Here is a 19,817-nt window from a genome sequence, read left to right as displayed (position 1 = left end):
ATTTCTTTTCATGGTAGGAATAATTAGGTTCTAGTCTCTTAGTGAGTTTGGTGATTATACAGTTGACCCTTGAACACTGTGGTGGCTAGGGGTGCCAACCCCCATGTAGCTGAAAATCCAGATAACTTCTGACTCTCCAAAACCTTTTTTTTTTTTTTTAAGATTTTATTTATTTATTTCAGAGAGAGCACAGGCCCATGCAGGGGGGTGGGGGGAGGGGTAGAGGGAGAGGGAGAGAGAATCTCAAGCCGACTCCCCACCCCACTGAGGATGGAGCCTGATTGCGGGTGGGGGGTGGATTCCCAGGACCTCAAGATCATGACCTGAGCTGAAATCAAAAGAGTCAAACGCTCAATCAACTGAGCCACCCAGGCGCCCCTCTTGACTCTCCAAAAACTTAACAACTAATAGCCTACTGTTGACCAGAAGCCTTACCGGTAACAGAAGCAGTCAATTAACACATATTTTGTACATTACATGTATTATATACTGTAATTATATTCTTGTAATAAAGTAAGCTAGAGAAAAAAGTATTAAGAAACTCATAGGGTAGAGAAAACACATTTACGGTACTGTATTGTAAAAACAATTCATGTGTAAGTAACCTGCATAATTCAAACCTGCATTGCTCAAGGGTCAACTTCAATATTGTTGTCCGTATTCACTATACTGTGAATTAGATTAGTGCATATTTACTACTCATTGCAAGCTTGTATCCTTAAATAACATTGACCTATCCCCGGCACCCCACCCCGTCCCCTGGTAACCACGCCCTTTTATTCTCTGTTTTTACGAGCTTGGCTGTTTTAGATTCCACATATAAGTGATATCATACAGTACTTATCTTTGTCTGTCTGACTTATCTCACTTAGCATAATGCCCTCAAGGTCCATTCCTGTTGTTGTAAATGGCAGGATGTCCTTCTTTCTCATGGCTGAATAATTGGAATGTTTTTTCTTTTTTAGATTTTTATGGAACAGTTGAAAGGAAAGGTTGCAACACTGCATGTATCTTACACAAAGAGATAAGAGTGTATGTCATCTCGCTAAGTTGTCACACAATACATATAATTTCCTACCCCCCAAAAAACACATAAATACAGTAAAACTCTAATTTGGTTGTCTCCTCCCAAAGTCATGTTAGGAATGTAAATATTCCTGGAAGAAGTTCAAAGATAAGATGTAAACACACACACTCCTTTAATCACCTTTACCCCCCAGGCACCAGTCTCTCTCCCATTCTTCCTGAAGTACTGTAAAAATTTAACTAAGCCCCGGATGGGGTAGGCTATACCCTCTCAGCCTCAACGCAGCATTAGCAGCTCCTCTGTTAGGTTCACCACGACACAACCATCAGAATAGCCGGAGACAGCGTGAGGCCAGTGGGGAGGCTCGAAGTCCAATGCTGTCTGTCGTACCGCCTGTGGCAAAACATCCAATTATTTCCTGTCTGAAGGCCTGACAGATAGATTCCTTCTCACGGAATGGAAGTTCATAACTGCATTCCTTGAGTTAAAAGGGAGAAGAGATGAAAATGGAAAAACGTGCCTGGCAGTGAGAGGGAAAAATAATGAATGGGAAGGTACTGAAGGGACCGACCAGTCTGTCCCAAGCAACGTTTTCAGTTTTCGGCTATACTCTATTGAGGATTATAGCTTTTCTTATGACAAAGCCTTCCTCCACCCACGCCTGGCCACACAACGTATTTCTCTGTTAGTATTCTCCATCGAGGCTTTTAAAAACGGGGTTACACTTATGTTTACACATCCCCAAAGACAATTCCAAAGGAAACCCAATTGAGAGCTTGGCGACTTCTAATTTTGATCACGGTTGTGGTGTCTGTCCCAGACCCCAGTCTTTCTGGACAGGGTCTTACGAACTGGAGCAGACTTAAACATAGGACTCCCAGTTCTGGATGGGTATTTGCTTCACAACTGGCCGTGCTGTGTGTTCTGCAGCACTGGGACTTGCTAACTCCCCGCGATCCTTGTCAGGAGGCGGGTTCCATCTTACTCTGCTGTCCCTGGTTCCCATCAGGCTGGGGCACCGCGGAAAGGCAGTTCATCAAGCAGGCAGACAAATCAGGAAAATTAAATACCTCTACCTTTTGTGAAATGAAATTGGTAGCCCTGGACTGTGGGAAGCACTATCGGCGATACCAAATGGAATAGCGCTGTGGCATTTGGCACCACACGTGAGACCAAGACCTAGCAGACAATGCACTGATTCCCTGGACAAAGGAAGAAAAGCCCAGGAACCGTAGGAGCTGCCTTCACTGGGCTCACTAGGCCAGTTCCTCTCAAGACATCCCTTGTTTGGAGCTACTGTTCCATGAGCAGCTGTGAGGGAAACCTTTTATCTTTCCATGTGTGAATAAAAGAAAACTGTCCTCCAAGGAAGAATAAACGGTCTGCCCTGAGCCAAACCCGGAATCCTCTCGCTCTTCTGGCAATCTGACAGTCCATTCCATACTGCGATTTATGCCACTCGGACATTCTCTGTGGACCGTCGGAGATGCCACATTACAAGGCAATAATCGTTTGGTTAATAACTGCTCCAAGCCATGTCAGGCGGCTATGTGCTTTTCATCTTCAAACGGATGAAACTAAGTTATTGTTTTGTCTGTGAGAGGGATGTGTTTAAAAAATGGGGTGCATGCCATTCAAAAGCAAAAACCAACACAAACCCAGAGACCCCTCCCCAACCCGACACAAACTCTCAGTGGTGAAAAACAGAGACCCGACTCTTGAGAGATCTGTCATAAATCAAATTAAAAACAACAAGACAACCTCCTAACAACTTTCATTAACCTTATGAACACCCTCTGCAGCACACATGTAATTTCTCATCAACCAACCTGCTGATGAGCCTAAGTGACCCTAAGGGTCCCAGCCACATGGCACACACCCGGCTGCCTGGAAAGTGGTCGCTGGCGTGGCCCAGATTTGTGCTCGGAGCGTGCTGATAAAGCAATCTCTCGAAATGCTGAAGCTGCAAACGCCTTTACACTTGCGTCCGTTTTCCATTTGTTTTTTCAGTGCAGTCAAACGGCACGGTTTGTCCTTGCTTGCCAATTGCCATAGGGTCATACAGAATTTCCAGGGCCATTTTCTTTGAAAAGGAGGGGGATTAGCATAAAAAAAGGATATTCCTGGACGATGCTATTAAAACCATAGTCACGTAAGAATGTAAGTGGTATCCCTGGAGAGTTTTGGCCTCTGGTTCCCAGACAAAGATCAGTGACAGATGATAAATGAACCAGGCAAATTCCAAGACAAAGGTGTGGTTTTCCTTGGGGCTCTGGGACTCAGGTCAAGAAACGTCTTAACACTAGAGCTCACAACCCACCTAGGCCATTACTTCTCTCCCAACCAAAGACGGCAGTTACTGAAACTAAATCACAGTGTCTCCAGGGAAGGGTCTGGGAGAAAGGAGGAGAAGGAGGCGGCCCATAGCTTTTTCTCCTTGAGGCTTATGGTTATGTCAATGGGATATCTTGTGTGGAAGGGTCTGGCCGATGTAAGTTTAAAATGTTTTCTGACTTCTATCATGGCATAAAAGACAAAACAAAATAAAACAAAAACAGACAAACAAAAAGCAGTCCTTCTCAAGGGTGTCCACCCAAGTAGACCAAATTGGAGGAGAATGGACATATTTCTGAGGCCCAAAACAACTTTGCACGAGCTAGGAATTTCTTTAAAGGCTGTTTTTTATTATTACTTTTTAAAGTTGTGAGAACCGGGGCGCCTGGGTGGCTCAGTCGTTAAGCGTCTGCCTTCGGCTCAGGTCATGATCCCAGGGTCCTGCGATCGAGCCCTGCGTCGGGCTCGCAGCTCGGCGGGAAGCCTGCTTCTCCCTCTCCCACTCCCCCTGCTTGTGTTCCTGCTCTCACTGTCTCTCTCTGTCAAGTAAATAAATAAAATCTTTAAAAATAAATAAATAAATAAAGTTGTGAGAATTTTGCATTCTTCATAATATGTCTGGGAGATACCACTTATAAGATAAGATGCTACCAATCTCATGTTTTTTCCCTATTTAGGATTTTTTAAAAAATCGACAGACAAGGCATAATGATTAGATGTTAATGCAGTATGCCAGATACGTATCTTTCTAAAAATTATCACAGAAATCTTGTTGCAATCAAAACGTTTAGTATCATTTCCTACTTTTCCCATTTCTCTTGTTCCTAGTGTAATATAAATATTAACGGCTGGCTTCACGTCGCTGTACTTCTACATCACTGACAATGGTTAAAAAAAATACTGGGAGTGGGGGTGGAAGTAGAGGAAATGGAAGAGAACAATTCTTGAACTTCCTGGTTTTTCTATATCTCAAATCATGTAGCAGACCACAACCAATTCAAACCATCTACCATTAGGTTCCCGTGGCAAGCTGGTTTCTATCCCTGACCACAATGCCTCCTGAAGCATTTTGACTAAGAAGAATTTCTTTGAGACCTTAAATTTTTACTTGTACTCTTCATGTGAGTGATTTCTCAGAACTCCATCTTATTCACAGGATGCCCCAGTGGGGAGGCCTGGAGAAGTCTCTTCCAGCAAATTACAGACAAAACTACAACTCAGGATTTCTTATACACAAGCCACTGGGTCAGATGGTTTCTGGGACGTTACAGGGTTTAAGAGTGGAGTCTCTGGAATCAAATGCCCACACTCACATCCCAGATCTAGGAAAGTGATAAGCAAGTTACTTGACCTCTTTGAGCTTCAGTGTTCCTAGGTATGGATGTTAACAACAGGCCCTGACCGCAGGGCTATCAGGACAGTTAAATGGGTTAGTTAGTCTAAGGAACTAAGCCCCGTGTACAGCATAGAGTTGAATGCTCAAGTGTAAGAGCTTTCTACAGTACTTCATGGTCTTTTCTATAGAATAAGTATAGTCCTAAAATTTTATGTAAATCAAGTCTTTTTTTAGATGCAGAGGAGATATTTATAGATCGAGGACTCTTATGAATCTTCCCACCGTGTGAATAAAGATACTTTATCTTTTGTGAAAATCCAGATTTTTTTTTTGAGAGAGAGCGAGCACATGTGCGAATGTGGGGGTGGGGTGGGCAGAGGGAGAGGGGGAGAGAGAATCTTATGCAGGCTCCACGCCCAGTGCGGAGCCCCACATGAGGCTTCATCTCATGACCCTGAGATCATGACCTGAGCGAAATCAAGAGTCAGACGCCTAACTGAGCCACCCACATGCCCCCAAAATACAGATTTTTAAATATATGTTTGCCAAAATCAAGCTACATGCAATCAGATTCATTAAATATTCAATAATCTGCAATAAATATCTGCAAGATATTATGCTAAGCATCCAGGGATACTGAAAAATGAATGAAATGCAATTCCTTGCTCAGGGAACCCTCTATCTGGTAGAGAAGCTAACATAATGATCTCAAACTGAGATTGGTGCTCCAGGAGTAAAGGCTTAGAAAATCAACATAAGCCCCAGAAAGGGAATAACCAGAGCTGCTGGACATCAAAGAAGGGGATCTGGGGCTCTGGGGTAAGGAGCAATGGATCTGGGGTGTGTGTGTGTGTGTGTGTGTGTGTGTGTGTGTCTGTGTGTGTCTGTGTGTGTCTGTGTCTGTGTTAGAAGGGGCAAGAAATGCAGGGGAGGAATACCGTCAATAAAAATACCATTGCATGAAGCTCTATGTACGATGTGTTCAGGAAAAGGCACAGACATGGGGAGACTCAGAGATGAGGCTGGAAATGGGGATGGGGAGAAGAGTGAGTGAGCCTTGAATGCCACGCTGACAAGTTTCTATAGATAGGAGGGTACAATTAATAATTTTAAATAAGGAAAGAAAGAAATTATAATTATATTCAACAAGATAACCTTGGCCAGCCTGGCATGAACGGAGACTGGTGAAAGGAGAGAGGGAAACATCAGGAAGCTCTTTCCATAAGCAACAGATACAAAGACATGGGCTGGCAGTGAAATAAAAAAGCCAAACCAAACAAAATGACCTATGGGCTTGGACACTATGTGTTTTCTGCTCATCTCATGAGGCTGGCTGGAGAAAATCTGTACAGGGAGCTATTTCTGGCCCAGGGAACCCCTGCCACATGCTTGGAATGATTTGGACAAACTCACCAGGAGAGCAGGGTGGGCTGCCACAGCTCAGCCTCTGCTTGATGGAAGGGAAGTGCTCTGGGTACTGAGAGGGTGCCAAGGTGTTCTCTGCTCTTAGACCTCTTAGACAAAGAATAAACTGTGTGCGAGGCCACTGAGGAGGGGGGAGGAAAGGGAGGGGGAGAGGAGTGAGGGTGATGATGGCTAACATGAGCTGAGTGCTTATTTTGTGCCCGGCATCATTCTTTTAAGTTATACATATGTGCTTCCATCACCCAAATATGGTAGATAGTAGTATTTTGCCCATTTTATTTTTTTAAAGATTATTTATTTATTTGACAGAGAGAGAGAGAGAGAGACAGAGAGAGACAGAGAGAGCATGAGCAGGGGGGAGGGGCAGCAGGAGAGGGACAAGCAGACTCCCTGCTGAGCAGGGAGCCCGATGTAGGGCTTGATCTCATGACCCTGGGATCATGACCTGAGCCGAAGGTAGACGCTTAACTCACTGAGCCAGTGCCCTATTTTGCCCATTTTAAAGATGGAGGAATGGAGGTAGGGAAACATGACCCAATTTGCTCGAGGTTAAGCAATTAACAAACGAGCAGTACAGCAGGAATTTGAAGGTAGAAAGTCTAATTCCAGACTCTGCTGCACTCTTAAGCACAAGTGAAAAATCTCGGCATAAATGATAGTGTTAATTTCAATGCATGCTGAAGGCCAGCCTGTTTTCATTGATCCACAGTGACCCGGGGTGGGGGTGGGGGGGGGAGTCTGAGAAGCCAGTGTCTGGTTCCCACCCAGATTTTTCCAGCAAGTCCTTCAGGGGGTCCAGGAACAACCCTGACTTCCACACATCAAAGGAAGTCCAACTTTCAAAGGCAACTGGGACCCAGTCAATCTTCTTGAAATATCAGGAAAACAGAAATGACAACTCCTCTGGAGTGTCTGAGAGCAGGCCCTTTCTGGTCAGCATGACTGGAAATGAAACTTAACCATAGGATGAGTCATAAAGAGTTTTAAAATTGAGAATAATGACCTTCAGTATGAATTCACAGCCCTCCCTCTTCAGTGTCATAAACAAAAGTTAGATATTTTATATTTTAAATGTAGGTATTTTGGCATGACACTGTCTGAATTAGCATCAACTTTTCCCCAAAGTTCAAGGTATTTTAATGTTTTATATAATTAGCCTGTTATTACTTTATATCATGACTATAAAAGGCCGGAAATCAAGAATCAGCACCAATCTGGACTGTAGTATACAACAATTTTCAATCTTACGATACATTACTTACATAGATTCTTTGTTTTAATCTTCAAATTCAGGCTTAAAAGTGAACCTGTTCAATCCTAGGATAGCATCGGCTACCTCAGTCAAGCCCCTATGGCCTCATGCATCCAAATATTAAGGTGAACTTCCTTTGTAAAGAAGGTGCCACCTTAAATTTACATTTTTTCAGTCTCACATTACACTGACCTCTTTGAACAAGGCAGAACTGTTTGGGGAAGACACTTGAAGTGACTTACATGAATGTAGTTTTGAATGCTAAAAAGAGTCCACCTGAGGAAAGCCATGAAAAGAGAAGCAAAGAAAACAATGCAGACTTAGTTCACATTCCTCAGGGGACAAAGGACCTCACAATTTCTAATGCTGGACATTTTTGCAAACAAGCCTTTCAAAGATCACTTTTTAAAAAGGGATAATGTTCTATTTTCCAAAAACATGCATAATCTGAATTTAATCACGAGGGAACATCGAACCAAAGCAACAGACATTCTACAAATAAATGGTTGGAACTCTTCAAAACTATGTTAGAGACAAAGTTAAGACCAGGAACTCTCCCAGACTAAAGCAGAGTGAGGAGTCATGACAACGAAATGCTTGTGACCCTAGCTGGAATCCTAGAAGATAAAAGGGACATTAATGTTTCTTTGGAAGGTAGTATCAGCTTCTTCGGTCTCCTAAACAAACAAAAACCCAGAACTCCCTCAGTTACAGTAAAAACAACCTCTACTAAGCAAACTATGATACTTCTTAAAGACTTTTTTTTTTAGCCAGGATATTAGCACACATGATCTTGAAAGTCGGTATATGTGTTTAGATCCAAAATGTTTTGTAAGTTTATTTATTTATTTGACAGAGAGAGAGACAGCGAGAGCAGGAACACAAGCAGGGGGAGTGGGAGAGGGAGAAGCAGGCTTCCTGCGGAGCAAGGAGCCCAATGTGGGACTCGATCCCAAGGACCCTGAGATCATGACCTGAGCCGAAGGCAGACGCTTAACGACTGAGCCACCCAGGCGCCCAAAATGTTTTGTAAGTTTAAAAGTAAAATTTGTGTTTAAGAACATCTTTAAAACTTATTTTGTTTTTTTTTTTTAAGATTTTATTTATTTATTTGAGAGACAGTGAGAGCATGAGCGGGGTGGAGGGGCAGAGGGAGAGAGAGAGAAGCAGACTCCCCGCTGAGCAGGGAGCCTGATGTGGTACTCGATCCCAGGACCCTGGGATCATGACCCAAGTGGAAGGCAGACGCTTAACAGCCTGAGCCACCCAGACGCCCCAAAACTTATTTTGTTCTTAAAAAAAAAAAAAAACAACACATTTTCCAAAGTAAGGTTGATATTCTTTACTTTGTCAACTTTGCTGCTACCTGGCTGTTTCAAGGGTATTTTGAAAGGAAGAGTCTTCACTCAGTAAGAAATATATATGTAATCCTTCTAACTGATGTTGAATCTGAAATATCAACTGTAATTATAATACCTGACAAACAGAAGAATAATAATCCCATCTTGTCTGTATCAGGCCTTTTAAAAGCAATGAGATCAAGTGTTTATTTTCTCTGATTACTGGGAAAACTGGTGTGGCTTACATTTGTTTACAGTGCATTTTACTCTCATGAGTGTGGACTATAACAGCGCCCAAAAGTATACGAACCAAACATTTAGAACAAAATTGGCAGGGGGATGAACCATTACACATGAACTGCACAATGATTAAAAAGTGTACAGCTCCAGCATATTCACAATTGTTAATGCAATCACATTCCAAGTACTTCCATTCTTGGCAGAGCTTGCAAACACTAATGCCAGAAAACATTATTCTTTTTCAAAATATTAACTCCTTTTTCAAAATTCTGATAGTGTTGAGTCTTAAAATCTCTTGGCACGGGTTTTAATAATTAATTGGTTAATGAAAAAAATCGAACTGGATAAACTAAAACGATTCGGCTATTTCGGCCACACTTGTAATCGTCAGAGCCATCATATATGGTAATTTCAAAGAGGTATTCCACAACATACGTCCCCTACCCCCGCCAGCCCAGCCAAGTGCCGTAGCTCCCTGGGACCCTGCACTGACACTAGGGCTCTCCCTCTGGAGGCACGCCGAGTGGCCTCCCACTCTCCTGGGGAACTGGGCAGCAGCCCCACAGGAACGCCCACCCTGAGCTGGGGCGCAGGATGACAAAGCACTCCTTCCTCCTCCTTTGCGGATGCCTGTGCTCCTTAGGGAGGTTCAAACTGACCACGGGACTATTTTAACTAAGTTAAAATATTGGTCTAGTTCGTGTTTTGGGTCCAAGGAAATCGATTTGTTCTGTATTAACACTTTTTTTTTTAGATTTTTTTTTTTATTTCTTTATTTTTGTGAGAGAAGGGGGGAGAGAGAGAGCGAGCACGAGCGAGGGGTAGGGGCAGAGGGAGAAGCAGACTCCCTGCTGAGCAGGGAGCTGGACATGGGGCTCCATCCCAGGACCTTGGGATTATGACCCCAGGGAAAGGCAGACGCTTAACTGACTGAGCCACCCAGGCGTCCCTGTATTAACAACATATTAACTTATGTTTGTGAAAGAAAAATTAGAAAGTAGAGAGAAGATATAACAATATCAGTAGTTAAAACTTCTAAAGTCTCACTTTAAGATTCTGCTAAAGTTATGTTGTCTTATTTTATTGGAAGGTTTTTTTCTTACTGTTATAACATTAGCATATATTCATATTTTACCTAACACTATATCATAAGCAGCTTCCCATATTAATAGTCTTTTAAACAAATATGTGTTTAATATGCCAAGTAATTGTAACATGTTTTAGTTAACTGGTTCCATGTCATTGAACTTGTTGATTCACTTTATTAAAAAATCATTTATTCACTGAGTAGATCTACTACATTCAAATCACTGGATTAAATATTATAAGCACATGCATATGAATAGTGGCTCCTCTCAGAATGCTCTTTAAAACTACAAAAGACACATATATATGCAACACACAGCATATGCATGTATACACTTTCTATATCTCGCCCTAAGCGTTTAATTTTTTAAAAATATTCTTACAGGACTAAAATATCCTAATTTTCTTTCCAGATATTTCCTTTATTGCTAATTTCCCTTACCCCTGTCTGCTGGGTTTGTCTTAGCATGACTGATCAGGAAATCTTTAAGGTAGCCACAAAAGAAACATTCTGAGCATCATTAGATATTTTATCTTAAGAACATGCCTAGCCAAAAATATTAGCTCTACCTGCATTTTAGACAAAATTGCTGTATGATATAATATTGGGCTAAGAATGTGTTGTGGTTTTCTTTGAGTTGTGGGACTGGGACAGAGGATCAGACATCTGGAATCAGAGGTATCTGAACCACAAAGACATGGACACAAATCCTCCTTTCATCCCTCAACTAGCTGTGTGACCTTTGGCATGTTACTCAAAAACAAAACAAAACAAAACAAAACAAAAACCCAGCTCACTGTGCTTTAGTTTCCCTATTTGTAGAAAGGAGTTAATAACATTTACCTCCAAGGTGGATATAAGGATTCCAGAAAATCTATGTAAGGGTCAAGCATGTGCCTGGCATTACAACAGACCCTGAATATGTTTATTTCTACAATGAGCACAAATTCTGTTTTTAAAAGATAAACCTAGCTGGTATATAGAAAAAATATAAAGAGAAAAATAATTTACTTGGCTTTACTGCTACAGGTGAATTGCAGTTCATTACTCATTTGCTAGTGATGGGTCTAAGCCTTGAAAATCCGACAAATCTAGAAACGGTGGAGATCGGTGCCCTGAAGCCGACCACAATCCCCTCAGAACCTAGCTCCTAATATGTCGTTAACCCTATGTGTTTCCTCTTTTCCTGGATATTCATGAATATACATCGGAGCTGATGAAGTAAACTCACGGTGTGGGAAAGCAACATCCATTCTCCAATCCTGCTTTGCGCTGATCTGCTCCCCTTTCTAGTTCTTCTCACCTCACCTCTGATTTGAGAGAGGTGGCAAGCAACAGAGAGGGCTACTTTCTGCTGCTCTGTCAGCAGACGGAAGTAACTGCTCCTCTTCCAGGAAAGTAGACGGTCCGCAGGAGACACCAGTGTGGGAAAGCCGTGGCTGGCCCAACAGCGTTTGCCTCACATCTTACAGGAGGGCTCTGAACTCAATCCTCCCCTCTGAATGTGAATGACATTTCCTGGCTGATGAGGGATTCCCTGAAGAGTGCTTCCACAAATTAATACACACGTGATCACCAGTAAGCATTCCCAGGGGCTTTCAGCATCCCTCAAATACTCATTTTCCCCATTTGTTTGTTTTTTTATAAAGATTTTATTTATTTATTTGAAAAGGAGAAAGCATGAGTGGGAGGAGGGGCAGAGGGAGAGGGAGAAGCAGGCTCCCTCCGAGCACAGAGGCACACTCGGGGCTGATCCCAGGACCCCTGAGATCATGACCTGAGCCGAAGTGAGATGCTTAACCAACTGAGCCACCCAGGTGCCCCTCATTTTTCCCATCTGAATCAAACTGCAGTAAAAAGTTGCAACCAATTATACAAAATCAACTATCTTTATTCTGTCAGAGTAATTCAGCAATCATTAAAATAGACATAATATTCCCAGGGATAAAAAAAATCCTAGATTTTTTTTTCCATGGGGGCTAGATAAGCATAGACCTCTGAACGGTCTCCAGGCTAGTCGGGGCCTCCACGCTGGGAGGAGGCAGCAGGAAAGAGGAAACACGTCTGCATGCAAAGGTAAAGACAACATTGAAAGTTGTGTGTGTTTGAGAAATTGCCTGCAGAGCTAGTAGGCAGACAAAACCTGTATCGTTTTGGGAGCCATATGCAAAGAGAACTTCCATAAACCTCTAACCTCAAAAGAACCTGTATATAAGATTTCATCTTTATTTTTGAATTGTCTAAACCTAAGCTGTTTCCTTGGACTTGGGATCACAGGGTCACTGTTCTGGTGATTTCAGACTCCAATGTGCTAACTGCACACCCCGAAGCACAAAAAAAGCTTGATTTCAAAAGATTATTTTGGAAATTGTCCTCTGCATCTGCTGTTCCCTTACCCAGAAAACTCTGACCTCAGACACATGTGCACAGTCCATTCCCTCGAGTCATTCGGGTCTCTGCTCAAATGTCCCCGTATTGGAGAAGTCTTCCTGACCATTCCATTTGAAGTAGTAGAAACCGACTCAAAAACAGGCTCTGTACCACCTTAGGATGCCTTGTTTTTGTTATTCTCATTCTTCTTTCTCACTACCCCTCATATGATGGATGCATTTGATTTTCCATCTGCCCTCCCCACCAAAGCAAGCTCCATGAAGGAAGAACTTTGTTTTTTCACGCTGTATCCCACAGAGTTCTTGAATACATGATCGCTGTTCAATAAATATCTGTCACATGAATGAATGACTTGTAGATGTTTTAGCCAAGTGCCATACATCTCCAATTCTCTTCCCAGCAAGATACACACTCAAACAAAGCCCCTGGGACACACACAAGGCTAGTGCTAAATCTCCTTAGATGTCTTTGTTGCAGCTTAGGAAGCAAGTGTGTCCACGTGAGCTACCCTAGGAGTTTACAAAAAGCAAGCTTCTCTTCTAATCTTCCCAGGCTATAATACTCACCAACACACCACTTGCCCTCCCTCCCAAGCTTCAAATTACTTCATGCTCACAGAAACCTAGACCTCTTTTCTTACCATACTGATCGGAATTGCTGGTGAAGAGAAGGTAGTCAGAAGCACAGGTCTGGGATTCAATATCCAGATCGCCTAACCTCAGAATCAGCTTCTTCCCTTTTGGTACTCTGATGGTCTTTTCACAAACCGTGTGATTGGGGTAAGTCCCTGGATAATTCTTAGATGTTATTGTGCCACTGTCCTGATAGGTCACTATGTGCCCACAGCCATCACCTGGTAAAGAAAAAGAGAATGAAAGAAGTGACATTAATTCTTACTGAGGATTGAGAGAGTCTAGTACAATCTCCAAGTCGTGTATGTTATTCCTTCTTTGTAGAGGGAAAAGCTAAGAAGAAGAAGAAGGAGGAGGAGGAAGAGGGAGAAGAAGAAGAAGATTAAATTTTGTATTATTTCAGGTTATTTCATCTGGGTTCCCAGTTCAATCTTCTGAATATTTTGGACCAAAGTGTTTCATATATTACAATGGAAAGCCTAATCATATCACTTTTTCTAATCATCTATTTATCTACCCATGGAAACTTGCACAGTAGGCCCTCGGCAGTCACAGATTTGCCATTTGTGGTTTCATCTATTAGCAAGCCGATGCCATGCAATAATTTGTGGTGGAGAAAATAATCGTACTTACTTCCAAGAGGGTCACTGTATTGTTAAACAGGAGAGCGTGCGGCTGGTGGAGTCTGAGATGTGGGCTGAGAGGAGAGTGACAGCCTGTCATAGCTGGAGGTTTCCAGCGGTTCGACATTTATGTCGCAGTTAATGACAGTCACTGACTGGAAGGTTCCTGATAGACCCAGGATGTGTCATTAGAGAATGCTGAGGGTCTAGTGCACTGAGTGCTTGGCACATGCCAGACCTGGCACTGCCGGAGACACAAAAAAGCAGCAACGGTGGCTTCACAGAACTCAGAGCAAAATGGGAGAGAGTCGCATGTTCACGTCTACTACTGGGTGTCATGTGCCATATCAGGAGCTTAAAGGGCTGAGGAAGGCAGGAGAGAATCTATTCCCATGAATCATCACTACTTCACTGAAGTAAGAAATTTTCTTAAGACTTTTCCGAATAGGGAAGTTCATCAATTGACCGACACATTGCTCCAGTAGATTAAAGTGACTGAGTCACTCACTCAAATATCTAATGGCATGCACAACTGGGTGGGTTGCAAGGTAAACGAGCATATGCTGCATTCAAATCACAAAATTCCTGTGGCTGGTAAGGCTTCACATAAAAGCAAGAATTTCTGCCCTTAACTGGAGGGAGAGAAAGCAGAAATTGGTTGAAGAAGGAATTCCCTGAGTAATAAAACAAGGCCTCTGCATCCCACAGTCTCCCACAGAGAAGCCCCAGTTTGGGCATAGTGGGACTCTAAAGCCCAAGGCGGCCTCCTTCCTCCTCTAGCCTCTTCCTGAGCTAAGGGAGGATTGGCCTGGGGCTTTCCTTTATCCCACTCTTTTCTGACCCTGAGGCTTGCAGCCCAAATGATAGTAGTAAACAAACAAACAAACAAAACAAAACAAAAAATTGGCAGGGGGCAGGGCAGAGAACTCCAGAAGCTACCCCGTCTCTGCAGATGAGTCCAAGGAGAGGAAACCCACCCATATTCCAGAAACTGCCACAAGATTACCAGCAGCTCCGGCCAGACGGATGGGGGATGGGGGATGAGAGTTCACTTTACCAAGAACACCAGCAGAAATGTAGATGGACACTCAGATAAAACTACTGTGACACCTGCACATCTAGGGAGAAGCTGTGGAATTCATATGGAAGACTACAGAGACCCATAGAAGTTTTTGAGAAGGTAGATAATGAAAGAAGTATTTAAAAAAGGATGATCAACCTGGTTGGCCAGTGCTATAGGACCTAGAATGTGGGGAGACTCCAGCTCAGAAGAGCAGTACAAGGGCTAGGAACGGGACAGCTAGAAAGGGAAGGGAAAGAAAAACAGAAATTCACAAGAAAAAAGAAATCCACAGCTCAGGAAACAACAGGTGTTGGTGAGGATGCCGAGAAAGGGGAACCCCCTTACACTGTTGGTGGGAATGCAAGCTGGTTGGTGCAGCCACTCTGGAAAACCATATGGAGGTTCCTCAAAAAGTTAAAAATAGAGCTACCCTGGGGTGCCTGGGTGGCTCAGTCAGTTAAACATCTGACTCTTCATTTTGGCTCAGGTCATGATCTTGGGGTTCTGGGAATGAGCCCCAAGTTGGGCTCTACACTGGGCATGGAGCCTGCTTGGGATTCTCTCTCTCCCTCTGCCCATCCCCCAACTTGCATTCTCTCTCTCCTTCGCTCTCTCTCGGATAAATAAGTAAATCTTAAAACAAAAACAAACAAACAAAAAAACCCCAGAACTACCCTACAACCCAGCAATTGCACTTCTAGGTATTTATCCAAAGGATACAAACATAGTGATGCAAAGGGGTACATGCACCCCAATGTTTATAGCAGCCACATCCGCAATAGCCAAAATATGGAAAGAGCCCAGATGTCTACTGACTGACGAATGGATAAAGATGTATATACAATGGAATATTACTCAGTTATCATAAAGAATGAAATCTTGCCATTTTCAATGACATGGATGGAACTAGAGGGTATTATGCCGAACAAAATAAGTCAGTCAGAGGGAGACAAATACCACATGATTTCATTCATATGCGGAATTTAAGAAACAAAACAGATGAACATAGGGGAAGGGAAGGAAAAATAAAATGAGGTAAAATCTGAGAGAGAGATAAACCATAAGAGATTCTTAACTCTAGGAAACAAACTGAGGGTTGCTGGAGGGGAGGTGGCTGGGAGGATGGGGTAACTGGATAATTGGGTGATGGGCATTAAGGAGGACACCTGATGTAATGAGCACTGGGTGTTAGATGCAACTGATAAATCACTAAATTGTACCCCTGAAACTAATGCTAATTAGTTAACAAATGTTAACTAACTTGAATTTAAATAAAATCTAAAAAAAAAAAAAATCAACAGACTTGGGTTTTGATTTAGTGGGGAAGAGAAGAAACAAAAAACCCACTGAGATTCTGAGTCCAGAAATGACTGGAACACTAAGGCTAATATAGATAGAATGAGAACCTCAGAGAGCAGCAGGTTTGGGGGCAAAGGTTGCGAGGTTGGTGAAGACTGAGGTGACCACTGTACTTCATGACATCTCTGGCAGTGAGTACAAAATTGTTGAAAATTAAATGAAAAATATACTAGAGGGAAGCATATGGTGCAGAAGGACATAGTGCACAGGGCTTTGATTTAAAATTTGAATTATTTGCCGGCTTATAAAGGCTTTCGTTAAAAAATCCAATTTACAGTTTCTCTTGAAGACTGAAAGACATGGCAATGATACCAGCAGGCATTCTTATTGGGCTAGTGAGACAGTGGCTGCCCCTTTAAAGGAGAAAAATGCCCCAGCTCCCCACCACATCCAAGCCGCTCATTTCTATGACGTGCCCCACCTTGGGAGGCAATGATTTTGAGCATGCTGACAGGGCAATGCTAGGGTAACTAGTATACAAACAATCATGCAAATAAATATACACATAACCCTCGCTAAAGAAGCCACCAAGATACTACCTGGTCAAACATTTAAACACCTCTCTTCTTATTACTATGAAATTCTCTGCTTTAATGAGAGAAGAAAAAGTGAACTCTTTCTGGAAAGCGCAGCTAAATATAAAATGAGGGGTAATTATATGTGAATCAACTTTCATATGATCATTGTATTCTCGATTTTACTTAAGTGACATGTCATGACAAAGGAAAATCCCAGGGTATCACGTTCATTCAACCCTGTAACTGTACTTCTTTCCAATCACTTTTACTCTAAAGCCCAGGAGGAAACTAATTTCACCCGGCGATACCAGCAGAAGGGGAGCAGGTCTGTCTTCAACACTCCCATCATTACTTTGCCTGGGGGATCTCTGCCTCCTTGGAAAAAGTTCTCTTTTCCATTAGTTATCAGAATGATACTCCAGGAGTCTTTGTTCTGCCAAAAAACCTGAAAGGAACTGCTGAGTCCTAATTTATTAAAAAGCAAGCTGTCATCAGGAGTTTGTAATTTCACCCCTGCCCATGGAAGGAGACTATTTATGCAGTTTTCTGTGGCAAGCACTAATAGAATAAATACATTTATTCCATGGTATTAACTACATCAAGAATTTTCACCCTATTGTCCTTCCACAGTCTTGATGAATTCAAAAAACTAGATATAATAATAATAATACTATAATAGATACTTGAAACTGTTAAGAGTAACTTAAAATGTTCTCACCACAAAAAAGAAATGGTAATTATGTGAGGTGATGGAGAGGTTAGCTAACATTATGGTGGTAATAATTTTGCAATATTTAAGTGTATCAGATCAACACATTGCAGACTTAAACTAATACATCATATGTCAATTATATCTCAATAAAGTTGGAGAAAAAAAAAGGCCTAGAAATATGTCAAAGGGGAGAATGGAGAACTGGGAGGGAAAGAAAATGGCCCCCATGCCATGGACGGGGTAAGGCAGATGCTTCAAATGACCGACAGTAGGCAAGCAATATTCCCACGACCTCATCCCAACACTCAGGCAGCTTACTCTGATCACCTAACTCTAGTAAAGAATCACTGACAAGGGGGCGCCTGGGTGGCTCAGTCGTTAAGCGTCTGCCTTCGGCTCAGGTCATGATCCCAGGGTCCTGGGATCGAGCCCCGCATCGGGCTCCCTGCTCCGCGGGAAGCCTGCTTCTCCCTCTCCCACTCCCCCTGCTTGTGTTCCCTCTCTCGCTGTGTCTCTCTCTGTCAAATAAATAAATAAAAATCTTTAAAAAAAAAAAAAAAGAATCACTGACAAGGAAGACGACAAGTTATTTAAAAATCTATCATTTCCTGTTCCATTTCTTGCATATCAATGTCAATTTCCTGGTTGTGATTGGCAAGATGTTGTAATTGAGGATAACCTAGTTAAAGGGACACAACATTGCTCTCTATTATTTCTTGCAACTGTATATAATCGACAATTATCTCAGAGAAAGTTTAATTTAAAAAATGTGTCAGTCTGGTTAAGTTTGGCTGACAGAGGATGAAAATGAGGAGGCTTTCATTTTCTATTTTATACTTTACTATTTGGATTTATTATTCTGTATAAACTATTTAAACTGTGCTTAAATATTATCCACATTTGCACTGAAAAGGTACGCATGGAATGAAAACCAATAAAGGAGGCCACGTTTATTCTATTTTTTTTTAAGATTTTATTTATTTATTTGAGAGAGAATGAGAGATAGAGAGCACGAGAGGGAAGAGGGTCAGAGGGAGAAGCAGACTCCCTGCTGAGCAGAGAGCCCGATGTGGGACTCGATCCCGGGACTCCAGGATCATGACCTGAGCCGAAGGCAGTCGCTTAACCAACTGAGCCACCCAGGCGCCCGACCACGTTTATTCTAAAAATCTCTCTATACCAAATTCATTACCCACATTTCTCATATTTGTCTGAGGAGCATGGAGTATTATGTCTGAGAGGGGCCCCTATACATTCTCCAGTTTACAGATGAGAAAATACAATGTATATCGGCTTTCCTTAAGGCTACTTTACTGATGGTGGGATTTACCAATGGCTCTAGGATTTTTTAAAAATTTTTTTAAAGATTTTATTTATTTATTTGACAGAGAGACACAGTGAGAGAGGGAACACAAGCAGGGGGAATAGGAGAGGGAGAAGCAGGCTTCCCGCCAAGCAGGGAGCCCGACATGGGACTTGATCCCAGGACCCCAGGATCATGACCTGAGCCGAAGGCAGACGCTTAACGACCGAGTCACCCAGGGGCCCCATGGCTCTAGGATTTTAAAAACAATTTTGCCTCTCTTCTTTATTTGATTTTGTAACAGATATTTGTGTTTAATCTTAAAAAAAAAAAACAATATCTGAACTGCTGCCCTTAAGACCTCCCTTTGGATGCTTTCATGACATTGTCCTATTAAAATGAACAGTTCCCTAATGAGAGGTAACTGACTCCTGCAATGGTCACAAACAGATGGAAAACCATTGGGTAGAAGGATGAGAAGAACTTTAAAATGGAAGTACCAGCTGTGTTACCAGCTAACTTACTGATGGATCCTAGCATGAGGAAAAGTAAGGTAATCAGTTACTATGTGTCTCCAGGGAGGATAAAATGTGCTCTATGCACCAACACCTATGAACACTGTTGCCAAAAAGCAAAACGTGAATCAATAACTGACTCCAAATCTCATCAAGTCTTTAAGTCTAACTTCCAGGTTATAGGAAACACACAAGCTTATTGACACCACAAGAAAGCCATTAGCCACATCCGGGCTGGGACATTCTAGGTGCAACTGACTGAGTTTCTTCAACAAGGAATTGTATAAAGAGGCATGAAAGAAAGTATTTATTTCAGATTAAAGGAAAATGAAATAAACAGCAACCAAGTGGATTTTGTTTGGATTCTGATTTGAAAAGCCAACCTTACAAAACCATTTAAAGACGGTAAGTGGGGTATTGCTGTCAGGAAAGTATTACTCATTTTATTAGGTGTGATAATGGTATTGAGGTTATGTAGGAAATGTCTTCTTTTAGGGAGGCCTGCTCACATATCTGAGCTGAAATGACATGATGACATGAGGTCTGGGATTTGCCTTAAGATAGAAGAGTAAAAAAAGGGAGGAAGCAGGATAAGAAAAAAGAGACAGGGAGAAGCTGATGGTTGCTGTAGCTGCGATGATGAGGGTGTACAGGTTTTTT

The 19,817-nt window shown here is 42.2% G+C and overlaps 1 protein-coding gene across 1 annotated transcript in view; it reads right to left on the bottom strand.

The window, feature by feature from the left end:
• Nucleotides 1–19,817, bottom strand: part of DCBLD1 (discoidin, CUB and LCCL domain containing 1) — a 65,001-nt gene that overhangs the window by 27,125 nt on the left and 18,059 nt on the right. Inside the window, exon 2 of the mRNA XM_025859468.2 lies at nt 13,073–13,285. Coding sequence (XP_025715253.2) covers nt 13,073–13,285 — 213 coding nt within the window. The remainder of the gene's footprint in view (nt 1–13,072; nt 13,286–19,817) is intronic.

This window comes from Callorhinus ursinus, unplaced genomic scaffold, assembly GCF_003265705.2.
Source record: "Callorhinus ursinus isolate GAN/ISIS: 27379988/994484 unplaced genomic scaffold, GSC_fseal_2.0 scaffold6, whole genome shotgun sequence".
Classification (NCBI taxonomy): domain Eukaryota; kingdom Metazoa; phylum Chordata; class Mammalia; order Carnivora; family Otariidae; genus Callorhinus; species Callorhinus ursinus.
The sequence above is the reverse complement of the archived record's forward strand: the minus strand, read 5'-3'. Positions and strand labels throughout refer to the sequence as shown.